The sequence below is a fragment of the Chaetodon trifascialis genome, chromosome 11 (genome assembly GCF_039877785.1).
Source record: "Chaetodon trifascialis isolate fChaTrf1 chromosome 11, fChaTrf1.hap1, whole genome shotgun sequence".
In the NCBI taxonomy this organism is placed as follows: Eukaryota; Metazoa; Chordata; class Actinopteri; order Chaetodontiformes; family Chaetodontidae; genus Chaetodon; species Chaetodon trifascialis.
The window spans coordinates 12,464,217-12,491,417 of NC_092066.1; the positions used below are offsets into that span (position 1 = coordinate 12,464,217).

The 27,201-nt window shown below is 42.8% G+C and overlaps 2 protein-coding genes across 5 annotated transcripts in view; one reads left to right on the plus strand and one right to left on the minus strand.

The window, feature by feature from the left end:
* LOC139338747 (A-type potassium channel modulatory protein DPP6-like) overlaps window positions 1–12,448 on the plus strand; it is a 61,234-nt gene extending 48,786 nt beyond the window's left edge. For both annotated transcript variants that reach the window (XM_070974000.1, XM_070974002.1), the window contains exons 8-26: window positions 198–318; window positions 4,590–4,744; window positions 5,028–5,125; window positions 5,435–5,561; window positions 6,174–6,212; window positions 6,363–6,470; window positions 6,552–6,643; window positions 6,736–6,783; window positions 6,877–6,989; window positions 7,702–7,749; window positions 7,865–7,963; window positions 8,045–8,114; window positions 9,076–9,270; window positions 9,351–9,405; window positions 9,527–9,629; window positions 9,722–9,777; window positions 9,870–9,942; window positions 10,052–10,125; window positions 11,049–12,448. In XM_070974000.1, coding sequence (XP_070830101.1) covers window positions 198–318; window positions 4,590–4,744; window positions 5,028–5,125; window positions 5,435–5,561; window positions 6,174–6,212; window positions 6,363–6,470; window positions 6,552–6,643; window positions 6,736–6,783; window positions 6,877–6,989; window positions 7,702–7,749; window positions 7,865–7,963; window positions 8,045–8,114; window positions 9,076–9,270; window positions 9,351–9,405; window positions 9,527–9,629; window positions 9,722–9,777; window positions 9,870–9,942; window positions 10,052–10,125; window positions 11,049–11,195 — 1,821 coding nt within the window. In that variant the 3' untranslated portion in view covers window positions 11,196–12,448. The remainder of the gene's footprint in view (window positions 1–197; window positions 319–4,589; window positions 4,745–5,027; window positions 5,126–5,434; window positions 5,562–6,173; window positions 6,213–6,362; window positions 6,471–6,551; window positions 6,644–6,735; window positions 6,784–6,876; window positions 6,990–7,701; window positions 7,750–7,864; window positions 7,964–8,044; window positions 8,115–9,075; window positions 9,271–9,350; window positions 9,406–9,526; window positions 9,630–9,721; window positions 9,778–9,869; window positions 9,943–10,051; window positions 10,126–11,048) is intronic.
* A 1,209-nt stretch (window positions 12,449–13,657) lies between these two features.
* The window catches only part of arhgap21b (Rho GTPase activating protein 21b), a 34,484-nt gene continuing 20,940 nt past the window's right edge, over window positions 13,658–27,201 (minus strand). For all 3 annotated transcript variants that reach the window (XM_070973997.1, XM_070973998.1, XM_070973999.1), the window contains 16 exons: window positions 24,822–24,968; window positions 24,369–24,471; window positions 24,217–24,262; window positions 23,495–23,620; window positions 23,091–23,390; window positions 22,124–22,185; window positions 21,836–21,981; window positions 21,601–21,743; window positions 21,164–21,322; window positions 20,956–21,034; window positions 20,777–20,850; window positions 20,585–20,674; window positions 20,290–20,457; window positions 19,554–19,659; window positions 16,679–16,710; window positions 13,658–16,554 (listed from right to left, as the gene is read on the minus strand). In XM_070973997.1, the coding sequence (XP_070830098.1) occupies window positions 14,986–16,554; window positions 16,679–16,710; window positions 19,554–19,659; window positions 20,290–20,457; window positions 20,585–20,674; window positions 20,777–20,850; window positions 20,956–21,034; window positions 21,164–21,322; window positions 21,601–21,743; window positions 21,836–21,981; window positions 22,124–22,185; window positions 23,091–23,390; window positions 23,495–23,620; window positions 24,217–24,262; window positions 24,369–24,471; window positions 24,822–24,968 (3,350 nt within the window). In that variant the 3' untranslated portion in view covers window positions 13,658–14,985. The remainder of the gene's footprint in view (window positions 16,555–16,678; window positions 16,711–19,553; window positions 19,660–20,289; window positions 20,458–20,584; window positions 20,675–20,776; window positions 20,851–20,955; window positions 21,035–21,163; window positions 21,323–21,600; window positions 21,744–21,835; window positions 21,982–22,123; window positions 22,186–23,090; window positions 23,391–23,494; window positions 23,621–24,216; window positions 24,263–24,368; window positions 24,472–24,821; window positions 24,969–27,201) is intronic.

Here is a 27,201-nt window from a genome sequence, read left to right on the forward strand (position 1 = left end):
GTGGGCTTAGAGTAAAGGATTGTACTGTAAATAGATATCAGATGCAGACGCTGAATAAAGTAGTCGCAGCTTTGCACTGCGGAAATATGAAATTCAGGTGTGAGCCGAGCACTACAGCAATACACACAATGATTCTAGGCTCTGTGCAGTGATGTAGACACTAATGGTGCTTCTCCTTTCTGCATTTCTCTGTCCAGATCTTCGTATTTGAAAACAACATCTACTACAGAACAACAGTAGAGAGCCGAGCGATCCGACTGGTTTCCACTGGTAAAGAGGGAGTCATCTTCAATGGGTTGGCTGACTGGCTGTATGAAGGTAAGACAAGTACGAACACCGCCCACGATGATTTCGATCCATCATTTCCATGTTGCAAATAGTGGACTTAAGAACTGACAGAACTGAAGGAGTGAGTGAAAATGGACCAAATACTGACGTCATCACCTGGCCAAAAGAATGCGGGCACCTTTGCATCACACTATATTTGATTATTGAACATCCCTTTTCAAAACCAAGGGCATTAACACGCTATTGTAACGCCCTTTCACTGTGCTTTCCACAAGATTTTGGAGCCTGGCAGGGATTTGCTACCACTCAGCCACAAGAGCACCAGTTTAGAGGTTGAATAGAGATGATGGGTGATAAGGTCTGGCTCGTAGTCGGCGTTCCAGTTCATCTTAAAGGTGTTAGACGGGCTTGAGGTCAGTGTTCTGTGCAGGCCAGTCGAGTTCTTCCAAACTCAGAAAACCATTCAGACCACACTTTGTGCTCAGGGGCCATTGTGATGCTGAAAAAGTACGGTAAGTAACGGCCTTCTCCAAACTGCTGCGTTACTGTTTAAAATAGTGCTAGGATTTCAGCCAAACCCGCTATAACTAATATCTGGAAACACATCATTCATAGATGATCACCTTTTAAGTCGATATTGCAAATGTGTTAGTGAGCAGTTGATAATTTACACATCCAGCGCAGCTTTCAATGTATGTGTTTAAACTGTCCACCTTTTGAATATAAGTCAAATATTTACTCTCTTTGCTCTGTTTTTGCTTTCTTGTGGGAAATGGTTGTTTATCTGTTTAATGCTCCACCGTGTTTACCAGCTCATCACTAACTTTCTCTGTCTGCTGTTTGGTGCTAAGCAGCTAGCATACAGTTTGATAACAGTGAGACTGAAGCGAAAGAGTAAAGTTTAGGGCCTGAAAAACGAAAACAGTAAGCTGAGAGATGTTAAACTGCTCTGTAGATGTGATGGGAAATGCAGAATAGGGTAATAATTCTCTGTGGGTTTGTCACTACCAGTAACTCCTTTCATCTACAAGTTGCCATGTGATCCATTGCTGCAATAAAAATATTGATTACAGCCTCTTTAATTGGATCTACAGCGCCCAGGCCAGAGCATGAACAACACGCCCAGTGCACAGACGGACCGTTTTGATCCAATCTTATGACACCTGCCTCCACCTGGAGGCATGGTGGGTGTTTGTGTGTGTGATTCCATTTGAAAGGGCACAGCTGGCTACGTTTCAGTGCCCCTCCTTCTCTTGACTTCCCATAGCTCATCTCTGTGTTCAGGCAATTTTAATTAATTCATGTCTGCAGCGCTGCAGTCTCACTCAGCAGATGTTCAAAAGCCGGCATACTTGTAATTTAATACGAGACATTTTCTGATTACTGCATTCCGGTATGTGAGAGAGACATCCCATTTACATACCACTTGGATATGGCTTTGTTTACAGATGCGCTGTCATGTTTGAGACTAGTTCCTCCACTGTGCATTCATTTATAATAAGGTTTATAGGTTTGATAAGTGATGACTTCTGTTTCCAGCATTGTTGTGATTATTCATTTGGCATTTATTCAGAGGGTGGTTGTGGATAATAATTGCAGTGTAATTGAATAATGTAATTGCAAAATGTCAGTTATTATGAGAGAAATTCTGTTACAGCGCATGAACTGCTTCAGGGTCGGCTCTAATCGGTTTTTCATTAATGGGATTATTTCTTTGTTGTAGACACAGAACATGACATGAAAGAAGTAATCCATTTTCAGTGCTGGAGAAAGATCTGTCTTGCTGTTATGTTTCATGGATTTATCAGCGGATAACAGACTCATACAAACAGAGATCGTGGAGTGTACGGTATGTCTTTTACAGGCTTACTGTGAACAGTGTGCACGGCATTGTTCAGGTAAAAATGGTTTGAATGTTTCAAGGTGAGGTTGCCTCATCTCTCTCAGGTATTTAGTGGTCTGCAGTCAAACACCCTCAACCTTAAGAGACAGAAGTACAGCTTTATTGTGAGTAGCAAATGTTTCCATCGTGGTTTTGTTTGCGGTCTGTTTTCAAGAGGTAGAACAGGTGATTTCAGGTGACCTGTAGTATCTGGATCCACACGTTCAATTTAAAACAGCTTTTGTTTCCCAGAGAGGCAATTTATAGCCCGCAGAGCCTCTAAAAGCCAAACATTTCCTTTAAATTCTCACTCACATAGCTTTTTGGGGGGGGGGGCTTTTCCGCATGTGTGAGACTGTAATTTATAAATTCAGAATCTCCTCATTGCACGGCTCATTTAAGTAACAGTATATCATGCAGACTTTGCTAAATAATTCAAATGAAAAAAGCTGCACCATGACATCAAATGGAATATTTTAAACGATAGACTAAAAACTTGTGTATCAAATAATTCACATTTCTCTGAAACACTTAGAGCCTGCCGAACATTTGAAACGCAGTCCTGTGGGTTCGAACAATACTTGGCCAAAAAAGAATAATTATCTGTGAGGCTTTGATGTTGATCAGAGCCAATAATTATTCCTCACTTGTCATAATACCGCATCACCAAACATGCGAGGTCTAACTTTGATCAAGAGATTAAAGATAGTGAAGTCGTGGGATTGAAGTCGCGATGAATGTAGAGAGGTGCGTTTGGGAGATGGAAGGGATGAAAGAAATTGATTTTACCAGAATGCGACATGTGAGTTTGTGTGTCTCTATCTATACTTACCTGCACGTGTGGGTTTCTGTGGCCTTTCCACAGCTTGATGGAAGTTTAGTCCGCTGTATGTTTGCCTCTGAGAGCATGATAGTCAATGCACAGAAGTCCAGCTCATGACCGATCCACTGCACTCCGACACTGATTTGCCAAAGTGGACGTGCAAGGGCAAGAAGCACTGCACCGTCTTTTCATACTGCTGTTACAGGAAACATGTAGCTTTTTATCTTGTATGAATTGCAGATACACCGGGTATTCTGCAGGCTTAGCAGCAACATGACTGGAGCCTTATCAAATGCTTCAACCTTCAACCGTCAGAATAACGGACAAAGTAAATTTGATGTTGTGCCTTCCCTCAGTGAAGAAATTGTGTCGACTGACATTCTGCGGGCACAGACCTTGAAAATCCTGCTGCACTGCAATAAACTGGTGGGCCTTACAGCAAGAACTCGATTAAATGTTTTGGAATTCAACAATGAATAACCTCCTTTGCCCGCTCTCATACTGTTTCGACAGGCAGTATAAGGTTCCTTTATTTCTCCTTTCACAGCACAGGCTTAATGATGAAATGATTGCTGTCTCTTTGTGCTGCTCACGAAAACAGAATCTCTTCAGCCTGTGCTTTAACAGTAATATGAAAAAAACACAGCCTGACAAATTGTCTCATCAAGTCCACATCAAGGTTGAGCTGATCATTTTTGTCAGGAAAAGGCTGTTGTTTGGTTCTCTAAGTGTAGGTACAGTAGAGGGATAGTGTGTGCTGTTCATGGAGCTCTTCTGCCCCCTGCTGGAAGGAAGTCAGTGCTGAAAAACAAAAAGAAAAGTAAAAAAAAAAAAATACTATTTTCCTCATGAGGGGGTATTTCTGCACTTTTTACCTTAATTTCATCCATATTGTGCCCCTTCAGTTCTCAACCCAAGTCTACTTTTAACTTTCACCACCACCAACAAAACTTTAAGCAATGGAACAAGGCAAGGATAGAAAATATATTTATGATTAATATTAATTGTCTTTCTGTTACTCACAGGCATCGAATCTACATCAACACGGCGTATTCACTGCAATGCCAAGCTTCTGGTTTCATACTTTTGGATTTCAAACAGTCAAACTTGAATATGAGTAATTAATTTACTCTTCCTCAGTGACAGTGCAGGGAATGGGCTTCATAAATCACACATGCTATTAATATTATAACTAGTGGCTGTTCAAATGGTGATGTATTGGAAAAGTGTTTATCAGTGTCAGAATATGAAGAACATAAACACCAACTAATGAGACAGATGCAGATATCGCTTTCCAAACGTTTTATGTATTGTATTTTAGGGACTTGGTGGTGCTGTAAAATACTTTACGTGTCAGGAGCCAAACATTACACTTTTAAATGATTGACTCTGGGGCGGTACGGTGGTGCAGCAGGTAGGGATAGTCTGTATAGAAGATGAATGAATGAATGACTCTGACTATTGTTTTCCTGAATAACTTTATGATAAATCCCTAAAGTCAGTCTGGTTTTTGGAAGACATTGGGTCAAGGTCAAAGTCAATTCAGTTCGTGCTTTCTTCACAGTGTGAGTAATATCTGATTATTTTGTGTTACAGAGGAGATCCTGCAGAGCCACATAGCCCACTGGTGGTCTCCTGACGGGCTGCGTCTGGCCTACATGACCATCAATGACACGCTGGTGCCAAAGATGGAAGTTCCCTTTTTCACAGGGACGCCGTACCCCGCCAGCTTGGAGTATCACTACCCAAAGGCGAGTATCCCCCACACCTCACACCTATTCCTGCGCTGGGCAAATTTACAGCTGCTACAATCAATAATTTTCTAATAGCAATGTCACAAAGGGGGTCTCTAAAAACCCACCGTAGACGATCTGTCCCACTCCAAACAGCAGACAGACACAGTTGGGATTAGCTGGTGAACATAGTGGAGAAATTAGCAGCCAGATATTTAGTTCAGGAGTTAGTAGAGACCAAAATGCATCATAGCTGTCTTAAACTGAAATTCAGTCTGACCTATCTACTTTCCTGTTGCAGGCTGGGGAGGAAAACCCTGTAGTACACCTGTCAGTGGTAAGCCTCAACGGTCCCCTGCACACCGTGGTGATGAAGAAACCTGATGACCCCAGAATTGGGTGAGTGACAGCCCAGCAGTGCCTAACAAGCACCAAAAACAGTAAGGCCCTGTGATTTCCGCAATGCAGAAAACACAGATGGAAGTTGGAAAAAAGGAATAGACTAATGCACTCATTCTGATGACATGATGTACTTAAGTTGTAAAGCACACAATCCAGGAACATTTAATAGGAAGATGTGGAATTTGGGAAAAAAATAAAACCAAATACTTATTTCATACGGCCCTAAAATATCCCTGAAGCATTTTGTCAAGGTAGCCAAGACAGAGGTTGTCAGTGATGATGTTCTCTCATCTCGTGGTTTTCCAGGAGGGAGTATTACATCACCATGGTGAAATGGGCCACCAGCACCAAACTGGCCATCAACTGGCTGAACAGAGCCCAGAACAACTCCATCCTGACTCTGTGTGAGGCTACCACAGGAGTCTGCATTAAGGTGAAACGTCCTGCAGATTTGACTTGGCAGAGTATGAAATCTGCTGTCACTGGGTATTTTGTGTTAAACGCAGCCGTTTAAGGAAATGATTCTCTTCTATTTTTTTTTTTTTTTTTTTTAAGTAGATTTTCATGACCTCAAAACTTCTGGACATACACACATTTGCCTTCTGGTGGAGACTAGAAGGAGAATCAATACCCCTCTCACTCTGTATGTTAAATAGTCCGGCACATGACCCCCAGGAAAAAGGCAAGTTGCGGCTTTTCCACTTCCTCTTTTGCATGGATTGAACAAACAAGATCGCCTGTTAAACAGTGAGATTTAGAGGTGTTGGAAGGTGGATTTTGTTGCCTTTGGATGGAGCTTGCCTCGCTGTCCCCCCTGTTTCCAGTGTTTGTACTATAAGCTAACCAGCTTCTGGCTGCAGCCTCACATTTAACAGAGTCTGAGAGTGGTATCAATTCTGTCATCTCACTCTCCATCACAAAGCAAATAAGGGTTTTTCTCAAAATGTCAAACTTCCACTTTAAGATTTCCATCTTTCATACCAACAAATGGTCTTCGGGCTGAGTGCCAACATTTTTTAAACTCGTACTCTCTTGTTCTTTTCAGAAACATGAAGATGAGAGTGAGAGCTGGTTGCACAGACAGGTACGTGATGAAAACACCGTACTTAGTAAAAAACTTTTGCTCCATGCGTCTCAGCTTCAACAAGCAGATAAGAGGAGATCAAAAATCCCCGCAGGCACGTTTCAGGCCAGTTCATATGCACATGCTGATGTTTTTCTCTCCTCTCTGCAGAACGAAGCCCCGCTCTTCTCCCAAGATGGACATAAGTTCTTCTTCACCAGAGCAATCCCTCAGGGTGGCAGAGGAAAGTTTTTCCACATCTCAATGTCCACATCTATGGTGAGCAGCTGCAGAGTTCTCCATATGATGCTTTGTGTTGACAGCTTGGTGCAGTGCGTTGAACCTTTAATTTCCCTCTAGCCTAACACGAGCACTGACATACTTCAGTCCCTGACCTCTGGAGACTGGGACGTCACCAGCATCTTGGCCTACAATCATGAAAAGAACCTCATGTAAGACAATTTGATGCTTTTGCATGCACAGTTTTTAACAGCCAGAGCTGCAAAATCTTGTTATTTAACACAAATGCTTGGGTGTTTTCCAGATACTTCCTGAGCACAGAGGACGACCCCAAACGACGGCATTTGTACAGGTAGGATTTTAGTAGAAGTTCTGAGTACTTCTGTGTTTACTGCAAGTGCTGTTTCATGCATACAATGATACTTAACTCAATGCCTTCCCATAGTGCTGACACAATCCCTCCATTCAACCGCTGCTGCCTTTCTTGTGAGTTCAACTGTGGCTATGTGGACGTGTCATTCAGCCACAACATGCAGTACTTCATACTCTACTGTAAAGGTGAGCATCCTCAGCCTTGAAGCTCTTGAGTAAAAGCTCTTTTTGTAACAGTGTGTAATCGAATTAGTGCTGCACATCAGGTTGAGATCTTATATCCAACTGGACATTAGCAGGTAACCTTAAACTGCTGCTGGACCCCTCTGATCAGCCACAGAAATAAAGATCTCACCTGACTGCATGCCAACAGTCACGTGAGCGCTGCTGAGCTGCGTGTGTGGCTTTCTGCTTTTAGTATTTGTCACCTGACAAAGAGTTGTTGTTCACTATATTCCCTGTGCTCCTCAGAGACACTCTGTCATTGTTTCTTTCGCCCTTGTGCCTTCAGAACAGGGCCACAACATCGCGGTAGCTGTGGACGTTGATTTGTTTAGAGGGCTCACTCCAGAGAGGAGAATTGCCACTGGCTTTCTTCATTAATTGGATCTTTGGAGAGTAGCTCCATTGTGAAATAATAAGCTGCTTCCTCTTGGGACAGAGGTAGATTATTAACTGTAGTGCTGGCTGCGAGCGTTGTTTCTGAAGTCTCTTAAAGATGAGACGGGGAGATGCTTCTTTGCAGAGAAGGACTGGGTTTAAGAGGCTTGATTATTGGTATGGTGGAGGTTTTTCAGCCTCTCGTCAGTGCCTTGTTACTTGCAATTTAAAGTGCCAACTTCTATTATTGCATTCCTGTTAAGTGATTTTTTTTTTTCTTCTGAATTGTTCTGTGCAGGTCCACATGTACCCAGCGTGGCTGTCTACAGCACCGAGGACAAACAGAGTGAGTGTCGTCTCGGTGCATCACCATGTCCACCACGGAAACTGTACGTTTTCACTGATGAATAGATTTGTCATTGAGAGGCTGTAACAAACCTGTTTACTCTCCTTTACTGCAGAGGTGTTTGATGTGGAGACCAATGAAAGGGTAAACAACACGTACAACAACATGCAGATGCCCAAAGTGGAGAACAAGACCATCATCATAGACGACTACAGTACGTGCCCCGTCCTAATGACAGCACAGCCGGTCGTCTCGTATTATAAGATTCCCACTGATCTTGTCCTATCTGTTGTAGCTCTGACAATGCAGATTCTGAAGCCAGCTGGATTCATAGATACGGCCCATTACCCTTTACTGCTGCTAGTGTAAGTATGAATACATCTGGTTTAATTCCAAAAAAACCCCCCAAAATATTGCAGTATTATAAACATTCAGTGTTGCACCTCCCTATATTTGGGTGAGTCACAGGAGTTGTATTAAAAACAGAAAAGTCAGAAAAGGTTGGCATATCCTGACTTTTAGAACCCAGAGTGGGTCGAGAACCAAAAAAATCCTGCATTTCCTATAATTCAACTCAAAAGTGCCTTGCATGCCTGCTCAAAGCCTGTCTTTCAAACTACAGCAAAGATAAGCCTGATGACATCACTTAATTTGAATTTCGCTTTCACTTTGTTCGATCAATAAAGTCCTATCTTATCTTATCACCTAGAATAACGAGCAAACCGATATTAATGTGTGCAATCGGCGGGGTGACCCTTTAATCTGTCTCTTATGTTTCAATTCATTGATTGGTCGCCCTATGAAATCTTAAGAAAATAAAAAGTGCCTGTCACAATATGGAAGAGCTCAGAGTGAAAAACTGGCTTACAGGATGTTACAAAATGATTTTTGTAAATGACAGAGAAGAAAGTCGGAGAAAAAAGTCTCATTTCTGCAGCTGCAAACAGCAAATGTTTAAAATGTCTGCTTGATAAACGACTTACACGACTAATAAGTCATGAAAGTTAATGTAATCACAAATTGCTTCAGAGCTACAACACACTGTAAGGCCAGAATATGATAAAATATAAACTAGAATATCCTGCAGTGGATGCAGCATTTGTAAAAATTGTATTATTTATATGATAAGAGTCTGTGAAAGGTTGGAAAAGCCTTTGTTTGGATTTGCTGGACTGGATAGCATAACGCTGCTCCTCGGAGGTGACATTTTTTATCATTTATACTTAAAACATACTGAAATCAAACACTTTGCATCTAAAATTGATCTCTCAGAAAGCTTTCCAACATGGCCGTGGTTTGTTCTTGTCCCGTCTGTATTCTCCGCAGGGATGGTACGCCCGGCGGACAGATGGTGTCGGAGCAGTTCCGGGTGGACTGGGCCACAGTTCTGGTCAGCAGCTTCAGCACCATCGTCATCCGCTTTGACGGCCACGGCAGCGGCTTCCAGGGCACCAACTTCCTCCACAAGGTCAGGAGGAAACTGGGAATACTGGAGGAGAGGGACCAGCTGGAGGCGCTCAGGTAAGACTTCAATTTTAGCATGACGGCAGCCAAACCCCAAAAGTTAAACTGAGGTTTAACCACCCTCCTTTCATTTTTAGGTTCATATCTAAAGAGCCTTACATCGATAAGACTCGGATGGGAGTTTATGGAAAGGTAAGGAGAACTCATGCAGAAAGAGGCTCTGAGATAGACTGTGATTTGGATTTAGAGACACAGAAGTTCTTATCATGAAGTTTAATTAATTCAGACACTGTTTCTGTGTGCCTTTGTTCAGGCCTATGGAGGATATTTAGCCACCATGCTTCTGAGCTCTGAGGAGTTCACCCAACTTAAATGTGGAACGGCCGTCTCCCCCATCACAGATTTTGAGCTATATGGTACAAATTTCCAGACATTTTTCGCCTAAAGATGTCACGCCTTCATCTAAAGATGCCCGATCTCGCTAACTCTGTTTTTCCTCTTTTTACAGCATCAGCATTTTCAGAGCGGTACCTCGGCGCAAAGACGGATTCCCGAGTATATACGGTAAAGTTTGAACACCTCATGGAGTTAATGGTCATTATTCAGAGGATGCAGAGGAGATACATGTTGGATTTTGCTCTTTCTTTTTCCTTCAGGTGGCAAATTTAGCACACAGAGCGGGTCAGCTCCTGCAGAAGCAGTACTTGATTATTCATCCAACGGCAGATGGTAACAGACATGTGTTTTATGTATTATCCCTCAATACTGCAGTGAGTGAAACTAACTGTTTAACTGTGATCTGACCCTCTCTCCAATCGTATCTTCTCCACTTCTACAGAAAAGGTTCACTTCCAGCACACGGCCAAATTTATCAATCATTTAATCAGCGAGAAGGCCAATTACACTCTACAGGTGAGCTGAAATCACCGCCGCACCTGACAAATGCACCTTGAACTGTGACGTTTGTCAATGTGTGACGATATCGTGACAAAAGCTCTCCTTTCTCAGAAGGAGATGAGTCTAGTTGCTTAATCCATTATAACATTTTGATGTATGATTGTTCACATTTTTTCAAGTTTAATGTAGGGAACATGAGTTTAATGTAAGTGACGATGTCATTTCCTGCTTCTTTTTTGCAGGGAAAGGGGGGAATTTCTTACTAAAAACGACTGTAAATTTGGAAGATAGTCACTGGATTTATGTAAATCAGACTGCTGAAGCCTCAAATTTGCTGTGGCTGAATGGAAGATTGCATTGTTGCACAGAACAATGAGTGTGGACAATTTTGACAGACCAATTTCCCAGAGTCAGAGTTCAGCTTACTATAATGTAAATTGGCACAATGGAGAAGCTTGAACCATCTTTCTTGTATTTTTGGTTAAAAATGAAATGAAAATAACTTGCATTAGTAATCAATTATCAGAATAGCTGCAGATTATTATTACGGTGAACATCTAATTGATTATCTAGATAATCGTTTCGACTCCAGCCTCAGTGTTTTAATGCACATGTGTATGGGCATGTGAGTAATGTTTTAAGATAAAATAATGTGCTGTAATCTGGTTTCAGCTTTAAAAATATGAGGATATACTGCATTTTATGTTTGTTATCATTGTAAATTGGGTATTTGAGGTGTTGATTGTTGGTTGGACAAACAGAGCAATCTGAAGGTGCCGCCTTGGGCTTTGGAAAATGAAAAATATTGATGTGCATTTTCTCTCATTTTATAAACTAAATAGGTAGTCAATGAGCAATAAGTAAAAGATGAATCGACATTGAAAAATATTGTTTGGTGCAGCTCTGTAAAAAATCCATTCCTGGGTATTTGTCTGCAGATCTACCCAGATGAGGGACACTTCCTCCACAGTGATGGGACACAGCAGCACCTGAGCCAATCCCTGGTCAACTTCTTCGAGGAGTGTTTCCGGGTGCCGGAGATTCTGACGGACGACCAGCAGGACGAGGACGAGGACGACAGTTAAGCCCGCCCCTCTGAGCAGCCCATGGCCAGCTACGACAGCACAATATGCAAGAGATCTTTCTTACCCACACCACCTGCTGTCCAATCAGATTTTAGCTCCACTCTGAAGTGCAGCACCTGCATGTGCAAAGTGGCCTCGGCCCACATCCTCTCTCCTCACCTCGTGCTGGCTGCTGGCAAGGAAACCAGCCAGAAAGACAAAATAAATCTCAGACATGGACGGTCCATCTCTCTCTCTCTCTCTCTCTCTCTCTCTCTCTCTCTCTCTCTCTCTCTCTCTCTCTCTCTGTCTGTCTTTTTCTCTCTGCTATTGGAACATGTGGACTAGCACTCCCTCTGGTGGACAAATAGAGGATCAACATTGAGCAATGCGTCTCCTCCTCTCCAAACCAGGCACCTTGATCGAGCGCTTTGCAGCACAAAATATCCCCTGTGAAGACCAGTTCATTATGTTGAGGTTTAACTTTTGAAAGGCTGACAGTTTCTGATAAACTTCCTGACCAACTTACCGATTATTGTGTTCATGAGTATGATTACTGCTACTTGTTTCTCAGAATTTCTCTGTTCAGTGTTGTGTCTATGAGTGGACGTCTGGCTGCAGCAGTTCTTAGTTGCTTCACAAAAACGAGGGCACAATGTTTAACTTGTGTTGTAGTCCAAAAAACAAAGTGTGTCTAAAAAATGGTACGATATCATATTTTCCCTCATATTTCCGAATTGAACTCTTGTTCTGTTAGTCACCGTGCCTTACTGTGGATGAAACTGTCATGTTAGGAGCCCACATGACACTGAAGATGAGTAAATATGGATAGGTGCTTGTCTGAACTGCGTGCTGAACTCAAAACCAGATCATGATTTCACTTTCCTCAAAGGAGAGTCAGTTACTAGTGAGGGAAGTTAAATTCACAAGGTATGGCACATTTTATCTCAAAACATGGAAAGAACTTAAGATAAAATACTTGTATGTCTGTTTGAAAGATGGTATTATACTGAGAAAAAAGTAAGGTATTTAGTTTGCAAACACAGTTCTTGATATTTACCTTCAAAACTGGCATACTGGTGAGTTAACTATGCCGAATTTTCATTATTTTGTGAATTACTTTGTGTGTTAAATGGCTTGACTCTCTCCCCATGTCACTTCTGTTAGTATTGTCAGTGGTTACTAGTCATCTGATGTACAAAGTGTATAAATCTTATATTGTTTAAGTCTTTATGTTGTATGTGCAACTTGTATATAAAGCATTTTGAAATGTACCTTTAGTTAGCTTTGTCACTTTTGCTGTGGAAACCAAGTATGTGACTGCCCTCTAGTGTGCAGTAGGAGTATTGCAGTGCCATTGAGCACTAATATCTAAAACAGACATTTTGACATTTGACTTCATCCATCGTTAATTTCATTATTTACACCTGTCCATATGTCAAGTGAAACAGGACACTTTTAAGTGGTGCAAATTTAGAAACATGCAAAAGTATGATGTCAAATTTTAAAAAATTTTTAGAATTTCCCTTTTTTTCCCCCAGTAAAATTTGGATTTGATTAGTCAACTTGAAACAGATCTATCAGGTTATGTCATATGATGCAAGAGAGAAGAAGGCCAAGCAACTGGAAACTTCATTAAGTGTATTTCTATATTTAAACTTCTGAAATTCCAAAAAAGTTCTAATATTTTTTGCAGTGAAAAATATTTTATAGAAATAATATTTCTGAATTCATGTTCTTAACTTTTTTTTTTTTTTCAATTTCTCAGCCATACAAAGCTGACTGTGAGCTCTTATTAAGGATTAAAACACACAGAAACTTTCTGAAATATGTTCAGTTGCTCTTTTTGAGATCCACACATACGAGTTTGCCCAAATTTGATGGGTGAAATCCAGACACCAACATTCAGACTCAGATGTCAACCGTGGATGGGATCTATTAGACATGGGTTCAATCAGGTTAAAGCGCCTGAAAAACTATTAAACCCACCCAAAGTTTTCACATTTTCTGGCCGACAGAAAAGAACCCTTGAATATCAAAGTGGAAACAGATCAACAAAACTAAATACAGTTAAAAAAAGCCACTTTATATCAAATTTGATTCAGTAATGCAAGATAATAAAACTTTCAAGGAGAATTAATAGTTTCAATAGGCACCAAACTTAAATTTCAACAGCAGCAATTCAATTAAATCATAATTGTAAATGACGGCCTTCCTCTTCTTAGACACACTGCTGAGATGCTTTTCTACAGTGCAGTAAAAAATAAACATAGACGAGTGTTTGCCATTGACAAAATTTATTTCCAGTGTTTCAGGAGTCTGTGCACACCCCTCTAACAATCAGAGGAACACAGCATTGGTACAAACGCTCCAGCTCAATGAAGTGTTTCCTCATGCAGGGTCCTCTCTCCACAGAGAAGTACCAAACTGCCCACACAGGCCACATGAGCATCATCATCACCATCATCATCATCATCATCGTCATCATCGTCTCACAATACTGTATTTTTTATCCTGCGATCTGATGGAAATGAAAAGTAAAGCAGCTAAAACATGGCATTTATATGTACATTTAAGTTACTTATTTTACAAGGAATATTTAAAATTCAAGTTCTGTTAAAATCAAAAAATAAAAATAAAAATGGAAAAACAGGAGAAAAAAAAAAAAGCGTATAAAACATGTTAAGACCAGAGTGGAACGCCTAAGGAATGGAAGCTCGGCATTTCGTTACATAACCTGTAGAATGACTGAGAGTCGACGGTAAAAAAAAGTCATTCACAGTAACATCTTCGCGTCTCAACAAAGACAATATGGCACCCTTAACATTTCATTGTGAGGCACTTCCTATTGTGAAGAAACATGATTTTCTGATTTGATTACCCATTTTCTTTTTTTTCTTCCAACTTTTTCTTCCTCTTTGCAGTCGACTGACCAATGTGTGAGCCACGAACACTAAAACACAGCGTAACACTTTGCATCAGAGGGATGTTGTTCACTGCTCTTTAAACCACATAACTGGGATGAATAAGAACTCTGTTTCCATTTTGCATAAGTCCAGTGTCTCCTAGTCACCTCTGTACCTTTGGAAAGGCCCCTTTGACAGCAGAGAGCTTGTAGGCAGTCCACACACAGGCTGTACCAAAAACACAATTCAAGTACACCGAAAAATAGGGATATGTACACTTTAGAGTGAAACACAAGCATCTAAAGCTTTTAGTCAGTAATACAGCAAGCATGTCTGTACATTCTTCATTTGGTTACTGAGAGACTCGCTGACTTTGAACATCGTAACTTTCTTTACACAAAAATAGTTCCTCTGCAATACTAAAAATCTGAACTTTTACTACTTCCTACTCACCTAAAAGTCAGTTCATCCTTAAAGCCACTTCGCTAAAACATTAACTCGAGCGCCACTGTTCACACTTCCTTGCGCACACTTCACAGGCTCATTCTTTCATGAGCAGCAGGTCCTCTCAGTTTTCAGCATTGCAGGGATTTGTTTTAGGAGGGAACGTGTCCTCCTGCTCAGCCATCCCGCAGTCATTAAAAAAAAAAAAAAGAAAATAGAAAGGTATAAACAACATTTTGTTTCATGCCTTCTACACGAGCGAGCTCAACTATCCCTGTGTGCAGTAATTCTCTTTTCACAAGCGCACACACACCAGTTACAGCCACACACTCAGACAATTTTTGTACAACATGCTCATTCACTAACATTGGTCACACAACGGACAATACACTGACAGACTCCCAGATACGTACACATCTCACAGACGGGGAACATACACAGTCACACGCGTCCAACACTTCTCACAGGTACTGATAGAAGCGTGAATGGACCACCTGGGAACTCGTGAGTTTATGCGGGTGAGCGGTGGCCGAGAGGCTCAGATTTTTACTCTGGGGGACGTCCCCGTTCAACACCTCAGCTGGATGATGTGGGAGGTCAGAGGAGGACGAGGCTCCGAGGTTCTGGGAGCTCGCTCTGCACAGCCCGCCCTGCTGTTCAGTGAGGTCCAGGCTGACCTCTGGATTGCTGGTGCGGTGGCGCTCGCGGGCAATCCAGTCGCCGATGGAGAAGTCTTGAGAGCTGCACTTCGGCTTCAGCTGGTCCACAGCTGACAGCTCAGACCGAGAGCCTGATCCGATGCCGACTTGCCAGTCTCCCAAAACGGACAGCTCTGCAAAGTCCCTCTGACCGCCCATGGTGTGCCTGCGTCTGATGTTCCTCTTCTTACTGCGGCCCTCCGGGGACCGGCTCCTCTGGCTGCCCACGCCAAACATGTCATCCACAGACATTCGCAGACGCACCTTCAGCCTGTCGGTGATCTTCAGCTTCCACGTGGGCTCGGCCTTATCTAACTCGCTACGAGACGAGGAGCTGAGGCTGCCCGTGGAGCGCCCTTTGACCGATCCCAACACTCGCGACAGCCTGTTGGAATCCTTATCGCTCCAAGCTCCATCCAATGAAGACTCGCTGTTGGTTTTCTGTTGAGCAGCTTTCTTTCGAGAGAGCGTATCGCACTCGATGAGTCTGTGGGAAGGGAGGGGTCGATGAGTCTCCTGCAGTTCTCGCTGATCAGTTTTTGCCACTGTAAACACCGACAGGTCGCTCTCACTGTCCGTCTCCATTGGCCTCCCCTCGCTGATGAGCTCGCTTCTCTCGTCGTCGGCATCATCTCCTCCCCTGCTTTCTGCCACAGACTGCACTTCAGGACTGAGGGTGCTGAGCTCAGCTCCCGTCAGGAATGTCATGGAGGAGGTGGTGGAGTAATCGGAGGTGATGGAGCAAACCTCTGCTCCCAGCCCGCTGGGGCCTGCCTCTGGACCCAGAGCCGCCGTCTTGCCTCGCCTCACTCTGGGCACCGACGCCTGAGAGCTGGTGCTGTTCATCGTACCGAGGTCGGACACTGTGTCGTCATAGTTGGAAGGCGGGTCTGACAGAGAGGACTGGTGAGCCATCGGCATGCGGTAGCTGAGGTTTGGGGAATGGGAGGGTGAGGCGTAAGGGGAGCCGGCTTGAAGACGTGGGGAAATGTGTTCTGGAGGCAGGGAGGGAGAGGGCTGTGATATCAGGCTGCACGACAGAACCTCTTTCCTGCTGGGCTTGTCGAGCTGCTCCTCTGAGCTGTTCCTGTGTTTCTCTTTCTCGCTGGTTTCATCCGTCTCCCCCTCCTCCTCGGTCCGGCTGCCCGGGGACCACAGAGGCTGCTGCTGGCTCTCCTCCGGGAGCTCCTTCTTGGGGAACACAGAGTCCAGGTCGTCGTCTGAACTGCTGGGATGAGCTTTGTCCTTGGGCTTCTTACGTTTACGGCTGGCGAAGAAGGAGGAGCGCAGCATCTCTTTGCTACACTGATCCTTCCCTGACCCCCACAAGCCCTGCTGACACACAACCAAAACAGCATTAAGGACTCGAAAGACAGGATGTAAGAATATCAAAACAGCAAAGCCAAAGGAACGAAGGATTTATGTGAAACACGAGTGAATGACAGGAGGACATTACCTTTGATTTGTAGGAGTCACTACATGCTGAATCTGTATTAAAGAGAAGAGAGACATTAGTAAAAGTCTGGCAACCCTGTGACTGGCTAAAAACAATCAACAAGATAAAGAAAGGCAGAGAAAAGTTTGTTCAGAGTGAGACTGGCAAACATGATGAGTATAATGAGAGCAGCTGAATGACGATGACACATTTTCGGCTGAGATAGAGAATGGGAGAGTGAGAGAGAGCGAGACGAGTAACCACACTAAGCAGTATATGGAAAAGTGTAGGAAGCGTCAGAAGAGGCCTGAGATGAAGGATGAGAGGACAGGAAGTGAAAACCCAGCAGTAAACCAAGACACAAAAAGCGGCTCATGCTCATGTATCGATGGAACGACGGCACATCACGGACAAACACGTCAGTCACAGAGCATCACATGTAGCCACCAACCAGCTGTAGGCATTCTTTCCCAACTCAAAGACATCACAGAGGAGAGGGAGTGATGAGTTTTGCTCTGACTCAGAGACTTGAGGGGCCTGAGCTGAACAGATCAGTGAGTGTGTGTCGTGGTTGATACAGCTGGCGCAGGCAAGCCGTAGTGTAACGGAAAGATTGCTCTTACTCCAAGCTAGATTAACTCCTGTGGGGGCCCTTTAACGTGTAGCCTGTCGTTCTAAACAACATGAACAAGAAAATGTTCACAAAACTTTTCTCTCACTTTGCAAAAGAAGAAAACACATGCAAACTGCAGCTCACAAAGATGAGCAGACTAATAGCCCATTTCGACCAAATAGCTGACGGAACCACGAGAATTCGACTCAGGAACTGAGCGTGCTCTGTAATGCATGTCCACCACACGTAAAAAAGCCTGAAGATCCGTCCTTTAATGTGTTGAAGACCAAACAACGCTTGAGATACAATTCATTATGTTGTATTGACTCTGGCGTTGGTAATCAAATGGATGCAAAGGAGACCTGCAGAAGTGAAAAGGGGAGACTGAAAGCTGCAGAGCACCTGTTCTGAAAGTAAACCATCGGCTGAGAGTTTAATGGTCAAATATTTCTGTTTTGCATTCAGAAAAGTGTCACTTTAGACACGTCAGACCACAAATATCCAACCCTTGGGGTGGAGAGATAAAGCTGCAGGTAAGTGGCACCTATCAGCCACATTCTGCACTGCAAACTCGCCCTGACAGTTAAAGGGCCACCGTGGCATCAAGAACTATGGCAAAGAAACTCAATTCAGTGACTGGATTCACTGGCTGAAACACATGCAAAACTCCTGAGTTCCTGAAATGGTTCCTGGGCCCCTGAAAGAGTTCCTGCGGTGGAAACGGGCTATTAATGAATTTAAGTTCAAAATGTGTGTGTCGGTGGATAGCGCAGGGTTGGGTAGGGAGACAACGTGAGGGACAAGTTCGTGACTGATGCAAGTGTTCTACATATGTAACTGTAGGAGATGTGGAAGTATGTGATGTTTTTAATGTTGAATGAGGACAAAGATTCTGAAATAAGGACATCACAGACATCAAACAAAAAGACACAAGAGGAGGCACCTGAAAGAAAACGCCGCCTGTCGCAGCAAATACCGCTACATTTACATGCTGGGGGTCCCGTCCACCGCTATTTGACTGCACGTCTGCCTCAACAGCTCCCTATGTATCTATCGATCTGGCACGTGGTGGTATGTGTGGGTTTGTTTTGAGTGTAAACGCATGTGTGCTGGGGGAACATCCAGCTCAGTCCCACCACTACGACCCCACCCCTCAGACATCATGACAGATTATACCACATGACCGGGAGAGAACCTGAGGTTGACCGTACCATGCTACTTGTCCTTGCGATCAGCTTTAGAGACAACAAGAGACAGCAGAAGGGCTTTCAGAGAAAGTACAGCAGCATTGCTCTGTATCCCCTCAATTTTAGGGTATTGGTTTAAATATGAGACGTGCACACCACAGGAAAAATGACAAACATCGACTTCTCTTTCTTTCTTTTTTATCTTTTTTCCTCCTTTCGCCCAAATTTAAAAGAGCTGCGGGTTTCTGCAGACTAGGCAGCTACACTGGGCACAACACTCGTCCTTCTTCCTACAGTCCCAGCTGTCCATCACTGACAAAACAGAGTCCATCAGTGACATCATCGAGTGATAGACGCCGCCCACTTGGCCTGTGTCAAGATTGGGTAATGTGTGAGTGCTGGACAGGGATAAGGGAGAAAAACAACACACTACACACAGAAGGGCAGAGGTCAGAAGGGTTAAAACTTCCATCGTTTCTTTTTGTCTGTTAGGTTTTCTTTGGGAAAGAACATGCCGGGATTGTGTGAGAGACGAGGAGGAGGGGAAGAAAAGAACTGAAAGAAAAGGAGTCGTCGTCTCAACACAGGTAAAGCACAGGGAGAAAAAATGACTTGAGCAAGAGGAAATAAAGAATAAAGCAAACAAATGAACGAAAGTAAAACTTGAGGACAATTTGATCTCTTTGGGCAAAAAAAAATAAATGTCAACATTGAAACCAAACAGACTTCTATCCAAAATAAACAAATAAATTTTAAAAAAGGCTTAACATACTGCAAGAATTTTTCAACAGTTTTCCAATGGTTAAACCATAGAACATATTGATTGAAAAATTACTGAAAAAGCTTGCTTTAACAGAAACACAAAGAAAATTTGGCTTGTTTTTGCTCAAACAGAATTTAAGATAATGGAAAATAGGCATGATGTTCATTGTCTTAGCATTAAAAACTGACACATTTGATCTTAAAATAGCACAAATATTCAACACGTTAATCTACAGTAACAATATCAATGAAATCTATTATTGCTGTCATGGTAATAACTTTGCTTTGGTGATGCTGGAGTGCTGCTCCTAAGAGAAAACTCCATCAGATTTACCTGAGACTTCGCCCGGTGAAGGTGCCGTTCGTCCAATGTTGGACAGCAGGTGGTCGATATTGGGCACAGGCTGAGACTGCACTGTGCTTTCCTGCTCGGCTGTGGTCTGGAGCAGCACACGGAGGAAATAACACAGATAAGAATAGAAGAGAAAGCAGAGGCAAGATAAGTGACTGAACGGGACACATAATTGGGAAAAAAAAAGATAACCACAAAAAAAATAAAGATTTTATTTAAAGCTGGATTAACTGGAGAGACTAATAAATTGAATCAGCTCTGTCCTGGTCTCCACCCAGTCCTGAGGAAAATATCCTTGGCTGCTAAATGCTTTTTGTTCACAAGCTACTTGCTAACACTGTCTGTCTGCTGGTGCTGGGCAGTAGTGTACAGCTTGTTAATCTGAGCTTTTTTTCCTTCTTCTTAAAACAGCTGCCTCCTGCAGCTGGAGGCAGTGAGGCTGAACTAAAACAATAAACCTGTGGGCCTTAAAACCAAAACAGTGGGCTGCATGATTCTAAATGGCTCTGGGACACTGCAGACAGAATAATCTTCTGTGAGTTCATCAATATGAGCGAGTTATTGGAGCCACTGCTCATACAAAAATATGGATAAAAGCAGCTTTAAATAGCCATATGTATAAACTTAACAGCAAAAAATTAGGTTTGTCTATAATATGAGGTGTTTATCTTTCATATTCGTAACAAAGGAAGAAGAAAAGGAATGAATTGCCACATACAACAGGGTCCTCATCACAGTCGTCAGTGAAGAACCAGTCATATTGCTGGATTAGGTTCTCAACTATCTTGCACTGGTCCGGCATGTGATTAACCATGTTGGCCATGTTGTCCTCAGAGGTTCTGACGAGCGTAGGACCAAACACGATCGCCAAGTTACGAGGCTCCATCTAAACAGATGAGGTTAGGACAAATCGGGTTTGATGGAATGATCTCCAGAGCGACAATGGATTAACGAGGGATTGAAGGGTATTGCCTAATGACATTAACACTGACAGATCCTGTTAGTGGCCATACCTTGTTCTTTTCACAGTTGTCAGAAACCTTCTTCAGGTGAGCACAGAGAAATTTCAGAGTTTCAAAGTGATGATCCGGTAATTCATAGATCTGAAAGAATTGACAGAAAAAGGATCGAGTTTCAGGATTAATCGTATGCTTTAATGGAATGCTATTTGATTAAACACTACTCAAATAAGATTTTCCACTCACCAGCCTCTTGAGCTCCTTTAATCTCTCCACAGAGTCTTCTGTTCTGTTGGCTTCAATAAAATCAGCATACTTTTCTGTGAACAGACCAGGAAAAGCTTCACTTAGAATCAAACAGGAAGAGCGACACAAAAATCCAAAGCCACTCCAGTTTTTTTGTCAGGGTTTTTATAAGATCTCACCATTTGTAAACAGAGGTTCTGGAAGTTTTCGGAAAAAGGACTTCAGTAAACTACTGATGACACTGAGGTCCCACCATTTCTGCAGAGAAGTGAAAGGTCGGGAGAGCATTATGTTAAAGCAGTCCTTACAGTACAAATCTGTCATTGCTAACGATGCTGTCAGCGAAGGGGTGCGGTGTACTGTGCAACCCAGCTGTCAGTCACTCACGTCTTCCTGGATGTCGATGTCAGTCATGCCTTTGCTGTTGAGCTCCTCCTGCATGCTGGAGATGGCAGCGTTTTTCCCGGGGACCCTGTAGATTCCAGTGAACTCCAAACCTCTCTCCTCCACCACCTTACAGCACACCTCCACGATCAGAGGAACAAACTGCACAACACACAACAGGAAGACATTATAGATGTCAAATCACTGATTATTTTGAATGGGATCATTTCACAAAAGCCTACAAACTCTTTGGACGAGCATAGACGTGATGTGCATGCAGTTCGTACACATCAGTGTCTCCTAAGTGATGCTTTGGCTGACAAGCTGATGCAAAATCAATATTTTATGTGTAAGGACACTTCATGCTACTCACGTCATCCGAATGCTAAATCGCACCACGTTTTCTCTCAAACACATGCAGATTGGGGATTGAGACTCACCCTGTTAGTCTGTGCCGGCGGACAGTCGTCCAGCCGCACCCCGAACGTGACCCCAGCTGGAGTCTTTCTTTCAAAGGGCTTCCTCATGATCCCTGCAATGCCAATTTTCCAAGCAGCTCGGTCCCGTGGTGGACTGGAGTCATCTGACAGAGTAAACACACATATGCACAAAAAAGTTGACCATCTGCTGTTACGAATGCCCTGTGGCCACACTTAATAGAGCGGTTGTCTTTACCTTTCATTGCCCTCCGCTCCTCTCCCGTTTTGGGCGAATGAGGGCTGTGGACCCTGCCGTCTGCTTTACCTCCCAGGAAGGCTTGTTTGATGCTGAGGGACTGACGGGAGGTTTTGGGCGAGGGTTCAGACCTGCTGCTGGGCGCACTGATCCAGACAAATGGCAAAGAAAAAAAAAAACAGACATATACACAAATGTCAGCATTAGGTTGGCATACAATTGAAATGGGTAGACATTTGTTGAAGTGCTATGGTTGAGGCCCAGGGGGCAATGTGGAGTCCTGCTAACCTCATCATGTTGTATTCTTTGATCTTCCGACTGATCAAGTCCTGGCTAGTTACAGAAGGATTCTGTAATGACAGCAGAAACACATTAAAGGCAGTCATTAAATAGAGTTAAAACTAAGTTTCTTCTATATTACATAGAGGTTAGTTTAGATTGCAAACAATATCAAGTAACTGAGACAGCCTTCACTCTCAGTAATATATAAAAAGATTCAGTTATAAACATGTGAAAATCTAAAACTATAGTACTTGTTCATTTGCCAGACTGATTAACTGACAGGTCCAAAGATAAAAAAAATGAACGTAAACTGCAGTCAGGCCAACTGTGCAAATGACAGAAGTAAACAAGTTTGCCGTCGGAGCCAGCTCTCCTCTAAACACAAGAGAGACTGTAAATGAGCAAGCATCTCAATATGTACACTCTTCCAAAACATTTCCAATCCCACCTAATCGTGTGCTGCCAGAACTCTGTATCAGATATCTGGATGAACTGTTGCCAAAAGGTGTCATTTGACAAGGTCTAGTAAAAAGGCAGCTTACTGATTGGCTTTCACTCTGAAATTTTGTTTTCCTTCACACTCCAAGAAGAGCCACCTGTGGTCTTTTTGTTCTGCCCAGGTAGAACAAGTTTTCAATGACACCTTATTTTAGCTCTTGTTAGGCATTTTATAAATACAGGCTGTAACCCTCTCCATCTCACTGACGCCTTCAAAGACAGGCTTTACTCCACTTTGTTGTTAACCTGACAGGTGGGCCTCTTATCTCTTCCAAAACTGTAGTGAACTCTGATCTAAACTTGTTTGTTTTCTCTTTAAACAACTGACAAGTGCTGCATGCTGCCCTGATCGCATTTTACTGGATGGAGTGATGATGTCTTCTTGGGACTTATGGACCTCTGACAGACATATATAAAATTTCTCCAGACCTCCATCATCTTAGGTGGAGGTGAGGGATCATCACATGGAACTCACCTCTTCATCTGGGTTACTGTTATCCTGAATAACTCGGATCCAAGTCAGCATGTCCTCCCTCCCTTCTGCCTGGAACAAATACTCGCAGTCTGAGGTGGTGAGTCGCAGCACATTCTTGCGTCTTGTGTCGCTGTACGAGATGTCAATCAGACAGGCCTTGACGCTGATTCGCAGCGGGTCCTCCTCAGATTGTGTGGAAGCATGAGACACTGCATCCTTCCTGTCTTTATAGAGAGTGAGGGTGTGACCTTGCAAAACAGCATACATCTGCTTCCACGATCTCATTCCTCCTCCAACGCGCTACAGAGACAAGGGAGACAGAGAAAGACAAATGCTTATACACCACAACACTGGTGATATATTGTATATAACTGTTAAATGAAGACATGACTGTACAGGCATACCTTGTTTTTATCTGTAGTAAGTTGCCTAAAATTGAGAAAACCTTCTTTGGAAGAATCAGCAAAGATATCCGATGAAGAATCCCTTCGAGACCCTGAATCCCCAGATGATTTATGTCCATCCAGAGCCTGCAAGTGTGAATTCATGACATGTTTTTTAGCTCACACTAGAGTGTGACATGAGGGAAATGTGGAGACATGGGGAGAGCGAGAGAGGAGGACGACATGCAACAAAAATCTCTGAGGAGAATCGGGCTGGGTATCTCACAGTTACATGGTCACCAGGACATCCCAATATCTAAAACATCTGTGCCTCAACACACTTCCCCTGGAAGCCAGTGCAGGTAAACCGAGAGAGCATCAAAGCCTGTCTGACTATAACCATAAAATCAACACTGTCAAGACACATATCACACACCATGTCAGGGAGATTGGAGGACTACTTTAAATTCATGTTCATAAAGTATGAACAAATATTTCAAATTACAATTGGTCATCTTTCGGTTTCTAATTTACCATCTGCTCAGGTTGTCAAAGCCTTCAAATTTCAAAAACGTGGATTTTTTATTTGCACACATGTTTATAGATTGTTGCCTGGTCATTCCAGATGCATTTCAACAGCAGGTTAGAAAGCACAGCACTAATATAACAGGGTACTAGCAATCAAAAGTTGTATAATGATCTAAGTCTAAGTACACATTTTGAGTGATTCTACAGTTCCTCACCTTTCTCAGGCCCCTGAAACTGGGCATATGCTTACTGGAAGATCTCCTGAAGAAGGTGAAGACAAACAGAGAATGGCAGATTTCAAGTAAGAAACAGTGTGAGCTCCATGAGAAGAAACTAGAATAATGACCTAATCCTAGTAAGCACTCACCCCCTGCCCTCCTCCTGGTAGTTATCCAGACCCTCATCGTAGGATTTGGACCGCTCTGTTTTGCTGGCCGTGTCAGACTCCAGCAGAGCACTTCTCAGGGACTCTATACAATGATAGGAAAAATGTACCAAATCATGTTGGGTTATGTATGACTGTTACTGGGTGTCACTTTAAGCTCTCAGAGGTGGCTTAGCTCTCTTAGCATGTAAATAAATGGATTTAAAGAGTAACTAAACACCAAAATTTCAGAAGGTGGAGCTACAACAAACAGTTATTAGTTGACTGAAAGAAAACCAATCAATGAGATAAGTGTGTTATCATTTAGATTATTTCATGGAAAAAACAAAATAACCGAACATTTCAGCTATTTGTACTTTGTCCTTGCCAAAGGAATTCTTTAGAGCCAAGCCTGATTGAGATATCCATCACCTGATCAAACCCAGTGCTGTTTACCTTGGTCATGTGACAGCTGACGGCGAATGGGAGGGCACGGTGAGCCGGGGCTGGAGGGACCGGTAGTTATGGATGGTGCAACAGATATCACAGCTGAGGGCGGAATAGGAGCGGCATCCCGGTCGACACTGGGGCTGATTGGCTCATCTATGGCAAAAATACAAGTCTGAGTGAAATACAACTTTAGTTCTATATTTCTACAATATGTCTCTGACTGGAAGAATGCAGGCCTGCTGAATGATTTTTAAACATGTGTACATCATGGACAACTTCATTAACTATCATCTGTGGGATTTGGGAAAAATAGGAAGCAGTCTGTGACTCACATGGCTCAACAGGCCGCATCATACCTGAAAGTGCAGAACACCTCATCTACTGACATGGTTTCTGAGAGAGAAGGAAGTTCTTAACTCTCTAATACTGCCCACTCCTGGCACTTCAAGCCTGAAACTGCTCAGAGTACAAAGCTGCTCTCTGCAGCCGAGGGGCTTTTGGAGCTAAATTTAAAAGCAACTGTCCCAGTTCCAGTCTGCACCCAACTTTGAAACGGGGCAAAGGAAAAAGGATGTCACCATCACCCTAATACGGGCCGTTTGTCTACCTCTCTAAGGTCCTGTCCATCACTGATAAACAGTATTTAGTGGAAACAACTTTTAAGTCTTCCATCTTTATCTACTCTCTTCAAAACATAAGATGACCAATCTCTTCTGTGAAACTCTGCATATATTCAAGTGCATAACAAACCCAAACTCAAATGCATGCAACACTCACACAACTGACAGGCCATATAACAGGCAGCTTGCAGTAGCAACACCCGAGGGGCTCTGCCCAAGGTCCTGTTCAGCAGCAACATCATGAGACAATGAAGACATGCACATACATCATATATGATCATTGTCACTACAATATTAGATATTTATCCAAAAGCCTTGCATACACTGCCACTAAAAGAGGTTTCCAACAGTGTATCCAAAGTTAGACTGCACATCTATAAAAATCAATTCCACTTCAGAAACAAGGGCCAAATTCCAGGTTCTTTGAAAAATATAGTGAGAAATACCAGCCACGGCCATCTAAAGAGGATAGAAAACATATATGACTTGCCTGTAGATTAGCCAAATAAAACGATGGATTGGACTAAGGCCTGGATCAGTGGGGTTTCAAACAGGCCATTGATGGAGCTGAGAAGCTTACACAATCAGGGCACTGTTCTCCTGTGCAGGGGCACCAGTGCCAGAATGGTGGCATTGCAGCATCATCACTGTCACTGGCCACTTTGTTTGCACCTGGCCTGTCTTAACAACCAGCATTACATGGACCACTGAAGGAACGGTGGAAACATTGTTGGGAAGCCAAGTGTAGTGACCTCACTGATAATCTGTACACCCAATCTGAAATCATCACATCCCCTAGATTCAAGACCATTAAATTTAATGCCGGGTCACAGGACTTCAATTAACTCTGACAAACTTTACACAAAAACACCTGCACTAGCTCACAACTGAAGGCATTCTTCCTGCCCACCCCATCTATAAAAACAGGGTGAACATAATACTAATAAAAGAAAACACTAATTATAATGTAGAGTACCACAACAGCACCACAAACTTCAGGGAGGTAAATGCAGCACTGTTGTACTACACTGCATTACTTTTACCTGGTGTACCTAATAAATTGGCAACTGAGTGCGGATTATCAAACGATGTAAAATTAACAGAAGTACGGTTTACCCATGAGATTTGTGAATTAGGAACCACTTTCAAGTGAAATTTACTTTGCAACATATGTTAGATTTATCTCACATCTGAACTGCTTCAAAAGACCCAAATTTAACTAACTCTTCTCCCATGAGTCAAACTAAAACCTTCCAGTACTGTCTGTGCCTATGACCTAATTCCTTCATGCAGGCTACCTGCAAAGTACAAAATGTTTCCTGTATGTCCTTCCAAAACTTAAGTAGATCAGAAGTTAACGCCACCAATATTGCGCTGACTTAGGTCTTTCAATGTAAAAATAAAACTGTCTCCAGCCTAATCATACACAAGTGATGCTAAGATCTAAGAGAAATTAGAGAAAATTAAGTGTAAATAAAAGGATATCCACTGATACAGAGTCCTTACATTACCATTTGCACCACAGAAAGACCAGCAGACAGACAGATGGATAGACAGATTCTCCAACATACATAATATATATATGAAGACACAGATGGAGAGAGAAAGACCAACAATGCAGAGAGATATCTGAATGCAACACATTTGACACATTTTCAATCTGAAACTAGATTAGAAATAGCATTTAAAAAAAATCTAAAAGGTCCTCCATCTGCATATTCAGTCCTCCAGTAACGTTACTGTAGCTACTGTATGTTCACTTCATG